The sequence below is a fragment of the Triticum dicoccoides genome, chromosome 1A (genome assembly GCF_002162155.2).
Source record: "Triticum dicoccoides isolate Atlit2015 ecotype Zavitan chromosome 1A, WEW_v2.0, whole genome shotgun sequence".
Lineage (NCBI taxonomy): Eukaryota > Viridiplantae > Streptophyta > Magnoliopsida > Poales > Poaceae > Triticum > Triticum dicoccoides.
Genome location: NC_041380.1, coordinates 121,947,007 through 121,957,896, shown reverse-complemented (window position 1 = coordinate 121,957,896; position 10,890 = coordinate 121,947,007). Strand labels below are relative to the sequence as shown.

Here is a 10,890-nt window from a genome sequence, read left to right as displayed (position 1 = left end):
TGTTTTATTAGGAAACTAATCATGATCGCGTTTTATTAGGAAACTGATCACGACCGCACTTTATTATCTCCACTACTATTAAACAATTAAACAAGAACTTTCTTACGTGCACCCCATAAAATGTACACGGATTCATTATGACCGCATGATTAAGCCCACTAAACTTAATCTAGCTGCTAACCTTAACCTAATCCATTCTCTGTGTGCACTTAATAATTTACATTGACTGACCGTGCTTCACCATATGAAACTCCATGTCCGATCAATTAGGAAACTATAATCATGATCGCGTCTTCTTAGGAAACTAATCACGATCACATCTTCTTAGGAAACTAATCACGATCGTGTTTTATTAGGAAACTAATCACGATCGCGTTTTATTAGGAAACTGATCACGATCGCATTTTATTAGGAAACTAATCGGGTATTCGCACACATTGACACGCCCATCACCTCGACCTCCTAGATCACGATCCTATCTCTCCCAAGAAAAAACACCACAACCGACCTCCACTTGGCATGGCGACAAGGAGCCGAGGACCAACAACTCCTTCTCAGGGGACGCCGCCGGAGTGCCGGTAATTCGTGAACCGCCGAGGGTGCCGCACCGGTCGCCCCTTCTTAGGGGATGCCGCTGGAGTGCCGGTAATTTATGTTGCTTGTAAGACAACTGCCCAGCCATCATTTATGGTTTCTTGTGAACTTACACGGCGTGCCTGTCCTGACTTGTATACTTCAAAATAAGGTTTCTATGCATTACTAACCAGAGTGTGCTATCTTTATATCTTCGGTGTTTCTTAGCAGATATCGTTTACATGTGTCATCAACACATTATTTGTTTTTTCTTAATTTGTAACACTTGTACTGCTGGAGTTGATTTATTTGTTACATTTGGAACTCCTTGCACTTCATAAAGGGGCTGGATGGTCTAAATTGCAAGATGTGATTTTTTTTTCTCACATGAACCATCTATAAATAAATATATATTTTACTATTCTTCTACGTATAAATACTTTGAGGTCCTTTCGCTGTTCATTCGGTTAGTGGTTAGGAACTAATGACCATCAAATTATTTTTTATTGTTTGATAGTATTACACACAAGTGGGTGTAAACAAAAACTATCAAAAATGGTCATGACTTGCATTTTTTTTCTTATTTTCTACAACTGGTGCTTCTCCATATGTCTCCATTGTGTTCCGGGATGTTATTTTGTACTATTGTTTTCCTATGTCGACCCTTATATTTATTCGGTGCATTGTTCTTTTTGCATTTTGGCATGAAAGCTTGCTGGCTTGGAGCAGGATGAATACAGATGAAAGAGGGGAAACATTGTAGAATTGTATATGTTGCTTGCCAAGTTTAGCTTTGGATTTTTAGTGCTTTGACACTTCGTGCAGAATGAACTAAACATTTACATGTCAAGAGCATCTTGATGCATATAAAGAGTAAACGGAGGCATGAAATAACGAGTTGTATGGGTTGATTTATACTCTCCAGTTTTATGTATGTTTGTGACTGTGTGTACCAGACATGAACATTCATCGTTTTATGCGTTGTCAAGCTTTCCTATACGCCATGAGACGCAAAGCAACCTTTTATCTATCACATGTTGGCATCTACTTGAAATGCAACCAATAATTATACGTGCGTTGCACGTGCACACTTACTAGTTACATAAAAGAATTATACACCATTATTTTAATGGCAATACCTTTGCAAAAGAATGTATTGCTTATATTTCAGATCCTTTTTCTCTGGAATTTAAGATATCAATTATGTCTTTACTGCAAACATTCTATATGACATGTGATTTTAGGACAACTATACTTTTGCAGTCGAAAACAATTTTTCTTGCAAATCTTAATGAAATTCAAATAAGAATTATAAATTGTCATACTTCATATGACATGCCCAAATTTTATTTGTGAATCACAAGGTATTGGTGGCATCTACTGCACCATTTGCAGATTATCTACCACTACTGTGAGGTCTACATCTTGTCATTTTAATAAGATGACTACTTTCAATGTGCTCTTCCAAATATTAATATTAGATATGACTACCTCAAGATATCATAAGGTAATACTGACATCTACTGCAAAATTTTGCAGACTATCCATTATTACTGCAAGGTCTACATCATGTCACTTTGATAGATGATTACCTTCAAAGTGATTTTTTCTTAAATATAGCATAACATAAGGTAATAGAGATATGAACATCTACTGACAAAAGTCAGACTATGTTTTCTATTACCGTGAGATCTACACCATATTGGTGATTATCTTCAAAGTGTTATCCTATATAAATTGAGGTCTACATATATGGATATAAAGCATCAGCTATACTAAAAAATGCTCCTCTGAAGCATTCGTTGTTGTTCACTAAAATGATTTACTCTCATAGTAAATATTATTCATGTGCAGTCATTATATGCCGAAATGGTAATCTTGTGCTAATCCAAGCCTCACTTTGCTTTAAAATGTCATAGAAAATTATGCAAATATTTGCATACCCTGGTGATTACCTTCTATTACATTGGTAAAATACATGGCAGTGAAGCCTATGCCACTATTTATATTTTTTTGTTGTCCGTCCATCAAGATAGATCCCATAATTATGGCAACGATTGAGTGTATCAACACTTTTGCAATGTCCACATCACTTCGTGGTTATACTTTCACAGTGACTAACCAATGTCAAACATGCAACGCCTATGTTTTTGGCAGTGACTCTAAAGTTGCAACGCTCATATGCATTTTATGTGTCCCAACTTCACTTAGTTCTCAAACTAAGTACATAATGGATGAATTTTTATTCATGCTGAATATTTCCCTTAATATAAATATGATGCCTTGAGCACATCGCGAATGATTACCCATTCATTTTTCAAGACCTCAAGTATATCACAGCTCACAATTCTGTCACTTAATCAACTTCAAGTTGAGATCTCGTGATCAAATATTTTCATATGTCCTTAATACACTTTACATCCTCTTATGATGGTACTATCCCATGGAATTTTATGATCAAGAAACATGGAATTTCTTAAAATCATCAAATTCACCCAACAGGTGCTATCCCATTATTTGAAATTCTAGCTGGTACCGAGAATACTACACAAGTTAGTGGTCACAAAATAGAACAATGAGGAATTCGAAGTAAAGTGGAGGCTAATAGACAATCAAATGATCAAAAGACAACTCTCAAGTTTGTCAAATGGGTGGTTATATAAATATTGTCCCTATGATTACCAAACCCTCAAACATATGGTCAAACCACACCACGTAATTATTAAAAAGGCAAATGAGTTCATTGGGATAATTCGAAAATTTGCAAATGTACAACCAGAAAATATTCTGGTAAATGATTGTTCTCAGATCTTCATTTGAAGGAGAACCAAAAATCTAGTGGATTAAAAGGAAGGTGAATTCCTTTGCACCAATGATATGTTTGCATAATTAAATTTTCAGTAATGTTGGAAACCTCATGTAATCACCTAGTTATTCCCAAAATATCTTTAGCCTATACTTGTGCTACTACATGTAGTGCGATGTCCGATATCCTATTTTTCGGACATGATATTTGATAAATTTGAATGTATGGTTCAATTCATACTCAATATTGTTGCGTACACAATAATTTTCTGAATCTTAATAAATGAAATATTTGGTTGCATAACATTAGTTATCCTGGTTTGGGGATAATTAGAAAATTATTAAAATTCTATTGGTCACAACTTATCAAGTTACAAAATTTCCCAAATCATCAGATTTATGTGCACCGCATGTGCCATAGGGAAATCAGTTTTAAGGCACTCTCACCTTAAAATTCTAAGCATGGCACTTATTCTTTCTTGAACACATTCAAAAGATATATGTGGATTGTTGAACCATTATCTGGGGTAATATAGATACTTCCTGGTACTTATATACACATTCATAAAATGTTTTAAGTGTGTCTCTTACCACACACAACCATGATCTTACCAAATAAATTGCTTAAATTATCAAAGTAGGAGCAAATTCTCCCGAACAAAGCATAAACCCATTTGAATGCGCAATGTCGTTGAACTCATTTCACGAGCATTTTCAGCTTGCATTCAGTACTCTATGTACATACCCAGAATGGTTTAACTAATTTTTTTATCAAACATAGTCAAATGAATTACTTGACCATTTTTAAAGAATTGTAAATTTACCAGCCTCTTGCTGGACACATACGACCTTACACACCGTAAGTATGATCTAAATCATACCAACTGCATATCATACTACTTTCCCCTTGTAGTAACTACGTGGAAATCAACAAAGTATTTCCCATCTGCGATAATTCAGTTACATACCGATATCACCACTCCAGCGTACATCAATGGGCACTCACAGAAAATTAGGGATCTATATGAGGAATAACAATTTATCCATCAATCAAAATTATTCACAGCCCGTATGCTGATTGCATCAGCAATAAGGATATTTTCCGGCATTAGGGGGAGATAAGTACCACAAAGAATGTCGTGAAATAAACTAGAAATGTTATTGACATTCAATCCTTATATCCACGTACTCAAAAAATCTGAACTAGAAGTTTAGAGAATCATATATTTGCAACACATTGCAAATTTGCCATATACATTTACTGATAACAAGGTGTTACTAAATTCTATATTCCTGCAGTAAAGTGTGAGAAAGAGTGGAGGTACCTGATAAACCACTCTTCTCCCCAAAATGAGAGCAAGAGGGGGAGAAAATCTGACAAGACGAGATATAACTTCTCATATGCTTCCGCGGAAACAAAGGAAATCAAATCCTCAACCAGTAAATGTAATTCAACATCAAGTTGAAAGACACCTCACTGGATGCTCATCATCCAAAGCCCGGCATAAATGTGCACAAATGTTTTGGTGTCGGGACATCGAAACACCTTGACTTCATTTGTTGTAGGAAATCACAAAAAAAGGAATAAATATTTTATCCACAAACTTCAATGATTCCACCAGGATCATATAAACTAAGGACTACATTTGTCGACATATATTTCTTCTCAATTTGCTAAAACCTTTTGGGCCCAGAACCAAAATCCATGGTAGATTGCCTCTTGCACTCATATTGGTTCACATAAAAGGAAGCAAGTACGAAGAATAGCACTCGCTCAACAAATGAGTGGTATTTACCGCAGTAATACCTACTCCTCATAAGTATCTTCCATATGGAATACTAAAAACTTCTCATTCATAGACAAAGTCAACGAGGTGGTGAGAAAGCGAGGCTTGTAGCAAAAGGGTTCACGCAGAGACCCGACATCAATTATGATGTAACATACCCTCTTGGTATGGGTGGATTTATGTTTCGATACTAAATATCATTGGCAATAAAAAAATATTATCCATGCAGTTCATGGATGAAGTGGCTACATACTCATATGAGTCGCTCATTTCGGAAAAAAAATCAAGTCCCTGAAGGGCTTATACTTTCGAATCCAAAAGCAAATCACAACAAGTTTTGTATAAAACTTTATAAGTCGCTCCATGACTTGAAATAGTCGGAAATCATATGGTACTACCGACTAAATGAGTTCCTTCTTAAAAAGGATTACTCGATTAATGATGATTATTTACATGTTTAATAAAGGAATCAATTTGACTTCCTTTCATCACCTCAGTGTATATTGATGACCTCATCATCAATGTCTATACAAGACCTAAACATGCACAAAATCATCTCAAGACGGGAAATTTGGATTCAACCAAATTTAGCTCAAGTTTACAACTTGAGCATTGTCTCAAGAATACATATCAGTCTACATATATCCAAAACATATATGAGAAGTTCAATGTGGATATATCATACCAACAAAAGGTACATGGTCAATATAAGAAATATTAACTTATATCTCAAGCCCACAATAAATCTTGGGCAATTCCATCAGGAAAATCAAAGATATGACCATGATGTGATGAAATGATATTGGCTCTTTATTTGATCCTAACAATGCCATATCGGTGACTGAATTCACTGGAATAGTCTTCTCATGGAAGTCATCTAAATAGGCTTTAACGACTACTTCCACTAATCACTCTAATATAATTGCTCTACCTAAAAGCATTGCAAAATATGCATGGCTTAGCAGAATGATTAGCCACACTCAAAATCATGTGGTTGAGATTCAGCAGAATCACATAACTTGATTTATCAAGACGCTACCACTTGTGTTACTCAAAAACTACAGGTTATATGAAGAGCAATATTATAAAGTACATTGCTCGAAAATTACTTATGCTCACGAATTATAGAAACAATATGCAAACAACATACTTTGAAAATCCTACGGATTATTCATAATGTCACGATCATATCAATGGAATTTGTATTACACATTCTCCAGGTTTGCAAAGTTCAGGGGGAGTAATTTCTCAAATCTATAACCTATTAACAACCCTAAGATTGCATATATTGTACTCTTTTTCCCTTTATGAGTTTTTCCTAATGGTTTCTCATAAAGGTTTTTAACGAGACAATATAAACACAAGTGCACGTATATGTCATACACTTTCTCCTTATATTTTCCCACTGGGTTATAAAGGAGTTTTCAATGGCATATCATATCGCACTCTTTTTCTTTATGAGTTTTCTATCAAAGTTTCTCATAATGGTTTTTAATGAGGCAATATCTTATCAAAGATCATACGTCATACTTTCTATTTTTCCTATCGAGGTTTTTAAAGAAAGTACTCAAGACATATTAATTGTTCTCTAGACTCATCAATGATTTTTCTCCTTCTTCAAAGGTTTTTCTCATATGAGTTATCCAGAGACAATAATCATTATATGTTGCATCATTTTCTCTTTATTATTTTCCCACTGGATTTAAAGGAGTTTTAGCAACATATCTGCACTATTCTCCTCATATTTTTCCCACAGGGTTTTTGGAGGAGACATTCAAGATTATTCAAAGAATTTGTCAAGATGATGGATGTCCCAAAGACAAGGCGTTGTACAAGGGGGAGTGTTAAGAATAGAATAGTTGCTTATTAATTAAGCTAATTAGGATTAAGTTAAATGTTAGATAGGTTACTTGGTTCTCAAGCAACCATGTACTTTCTTGGCTCTCAAGGCAACTATGTAATTCCTTGGCTCTCAAGTAACTATGTGTTTACTTGACCACCAAGCACTATGTGTACTTCCGCCTGGGTATAAAGACCCCACTTCTATCATCAATAAAGACTGATGGATCATCTTTCATTCAAATTATCCCGTTCTTTGCTTTTCACTCAAAACACAAATAATCTACTTTTGCAAGTTTGAAGACCAAACTATCACATACAAGACAAGTTGAAGGACCTGCAGTGCTATTACCTCTTGTAAGTTCTACGATGTCCTGGTGAACAGAATCTGCGTCCTTTCTTCGGCCGGTGCTTTCGATCCACATTACTATCGATGCAGACCCGAAGCAAAATCACCCGATCCAAAGCAAGCTTGGATATTGGATGCCTGACAGCATGAGTCGGTAATCACTTCTTCGTCACTCGAAGCTTCACATCGGAACGTAAAATATGCGCCTCTCCTGTCCTCATCATCACGAGTCAAAAAGCACAGGCGATCGAGCATTTTCTTTTTGGAATGAAAGACGAGAAGAAGAATTTCTAGTTTCTGGACTGCGCGTCGGTGCACGTGCACAGCAGGATCAGGACCGCGACCGGATAGTGATTTTCTCTGAATCTCATCTGAGGTGGGGGCAAAACCTACAGGAACACGACTGTTCGCCCGCATCGGCAGTAGAAAAAAGAAACAGGCAGCGTGAAGAGCCTCGTGCGCACAATCAACGGGAGGGGGCCGGGGCCTGTGTGAAGGCCGCAAAGTGCGTGCGGGTGTGAAAGCACACGGCGGCTGCAGCTCGCTACACGCCAATCCTCCCCCTGTGAGCCACTGTTGGATAGAGCCTACTGTTCTTCAATCCATGTGTCGGCTAGCCATACACTCCTCTCTTTCCAGCATCCTCAAGTTTTCTTTTTTGCGAGTCACCGTCCTCGAGTTGAATGAACAGCACACAATTAGCTACTCCCTGTATATCAAAATATAAAATGTTTTTTGACATTGTCATAGTGTCAAAAAGCGTCTTATATTTTGATACAAAGGAAGTACCATCATAGTATGGTTTTACAAATTCAGACGTTGCGCGTACATCTATACATTTCCTCGGTTTATAGGGCCGGAAGGCAAGCCTGTAGATTCCTATCAGCTCATCGGGGCGTGAGGTTAGGGTTCTTGTCAAGCGTATGCAATAAAAAGATTGGTGTCAAGTTCTTCAGACCAATTTAACGGTTCAACGACGATCACTATAGCTCCGGCGTGCTAGTCCTTATGGCGCGTGCACAAAAAAAATCCGGTTTCTATCGACAAGGTCAGGCTGGCTCTAGCATGGGAGCGACCACATCGATGCGTAGGTGGCTCATTCTAGCTGCGGCAATGGTCGTTCGGTAGTCCAAGGACCTTGATTGTAATTTTTATTATGTTTAGAGTGCTTTGTACTTTTAGTATATCTTTATAACCGATTTGGATCCTTGGCATAAAAAAACACAACCAAATCATTTCATCAGTAGCTGGCCGTACAAACAACTTAGGCAGTCAATCATGTTCTGTGTGGGATTTCTCATACCAATCACAATGTGGAATTCATAAGCAACCGGCTTCGATCTCTTAAAATAAGTATAATAGGATGATATAGACGAGCTATAAAAGATGTCATATCAGATATTTGCCTAGTTGAAATAGAAAAGAAAGAAAAGAGAAGAAAAAAATCTGACTGAATTTCAGCTGGCTGTAGCACAAGGTTCAACAACCTTTGTGGAAAAAAATGGTAAGCCACATATTAATGACAATATTAACATATAATGTAACTATTGTATGAGTGAGCTATTACATTGGCTTTATCTGACATGATAACTTCATACAATCTGTTGTTGCGTGCACTATTAACCATGCTCTTAGGCATGGTTTGGATAAAATTTTGGTTGTATACATCAAAACAGATAGATGGTTGTTACTGGAAGTTTTGTCGCAAAAAAGGAAGAAAAAAAATGTCGAAACCAGTTTGTAGGAAGAAGTTGCACGTGTGAATCGGACAGTAAAAATTCAGTGATGACAAGCCGATCTCTGCACTCATGACAGGTCCCAAGATACGAGATGACTGACATAACATGCATGCTGGTCCAAAGAAGCAACCCCTGGTGGGGAACCAGTGTTGAAAAACAACGTCCTTGAGTGGGGGTGGTGCTTGTCCTTGTTCAATAATATAAGAAAAACATGCACATTATATCATGAGGCGATCCCCTCACTATCGCAGCCATATCCATCCATCCTAGCTAGAAATGAGACAAGCTCTTTTCCTTCTTCTTGCACAGCTGCACTAGTTAGTATACTACCTTTAGCCTTTAGCCATCCCCTCGCTTTGTTCACCACACTCGTTGCTCTTCTCAGTTTCAGGCAGCAGTCCATTGTTCGTTCCATCCATCATTTGTGTGTTCCACTACGACTGAGTGAGTAGAGACTTGTTGCTTCTCGCATTGGTGAGGAGAAAATGGTGGCCTAGACCAATGGCAACATGCCAGGCTCCCACTAGCGCGCCGGAGCTGTCGTCGTCGTCGGGGAGGAGCGCGACGGAGGCGAGGTCGCTGAAGGTCCATAGCGAGTCGGAGAGGCGGCGCCGGGAGCGGATCAATACCCACCTGGCCACGCTGAGGAGAATGATCCCTGATGCTAACCAGGTCAGACCACTTCTTGTTTTGTTCATACTGAAAACTTAGCCAGAGATCCGTTTCGAAAAAAAAGTTAGCCAGAGGACGAAACCAATCCCTGAAACCAAGTTGACAGGGTAACTGAATTTGCTGCTGAAACAACTTCATTCTTCAAAGAAACACCTTTTTCCTGAAAAACTAGAAAATTTGGTAACAGCATTTCTAAATAATACTGATATTTATCTTCTTGTATGACCAGATGGACAAGGCCACCTTGTTAGCTTGTGTGGTGAACCAAGTGAAGGAACTCAAGAGGAAAGCAACTGAAACCACACGACTGCAAGCAACAGCGCCCATCCCTCCGGAGGCTAACGAGATCACCGTCCATTGCTACACCGCCGCCGGCGACAACCGGACCACGTACATTCGTGCCACCGTCAGCTGTGACGACCGGCCGGGACTCTTCCTGGGTCTGGCCGGAGCGTTCCGTGTCCTCGGGCTGAGGGTGCTGAGAACAGAGACGGCCTCTCTGGGAGGCAGGGCGAGCCATTTGTTTGTGTTGTGCAAGGAGGGCGGCGATGTCGGTGCGGGCCTGAGGGCCATGGAGGGGGCGGTCCGGCAGGCGGTTGCCGAGGTCGCCTTCCCCGAGATGGTGTGCGGTGGCAGCTCGTGGAGCAAGAGGGAGAGGATTTTAGAGGAGTGCTGCCCGGTCATGTACTCCGTATAGGTCGTTTCCTTCGGGAAGAATATTTTCAGATGGAATGCGATTGCAAATCCACACACGTCGATCGCGCCAAAGCGAGCAAGCAGTCGAGCCAGGGTATTGGGATACCTTGGGATGTGTTTGGTTTGAGAACCAAAAGGCATGGTATGTCATGGTCTCGTTCCGAACAAATAGGTTGGTTTCATTCTTGTGTTCGGTTGAAGGTAAAAAATGTCACGGGTTCGTCATTCCTGTGTTTGGTTGAAGATATGAAAATGACAAAAATCTGATTCAACTCACCTTGTGGTAAGATTACCTCGCATATCCATGTCATGTAGTAACTAAAATAAATATAGCAATTTGCATTAAACTATATATTATATAAATCCCAGCAACATTTCCATTGTATTTATGGTTTTAACAATTAGAAGTATACAATGTCAAGCAAAATTC

At 38.6% G+C, this 10,890-nt stretch overlaps 1 protein-coding gene across 1 annotated transcript; it reads left to right on the top strand.

Annotated features, from left to right (window-relative positions):
• Positions 1 to 9,334: 9,334 nt before the first annotated feature.
• LOC119270540 (transcription factor AIG1-like) lies at positions 9,335 to 10,706 on the top strand. The gene is made up of 2 exons (XM_037552581.1): positions 9,335 to 9,764; positions 9,994 to 10,706. Exons 1-2 carry the CDS (start codon positions 9,594 to 9,596, stop codon positions 10,459 to 10,461), a joined length of 639 nt encoding a protein of 212 aa, XP_037408478.1. The 5' UTR covers positions 9,335 to 9,593; the 3' UTR covers positions 10,462 to 10,706.
• The last annotated feature ends 184 nt before the right edge of the window (positions 10,707 to 10,890 follow it).

What these genes read in the sequence shown, in the direction of transcription:
- LOC119270540 (XM_037552581.1), top strand. Translation starts at nt 9,594, where the DNA reads ATGGCAACATGCCAGGCTCCCACTAGCGCGCCGGAGCTGTCGTCGTCG. An exon ending in TGATCCCTGATGCTAACCAG is followed by an intron (nt 9,765 to 9,993) that starts GTCAGACCACTT and finishes TTGTATGACCAG; the next exon opens with ATGGACAAGGCCACCTTGTT.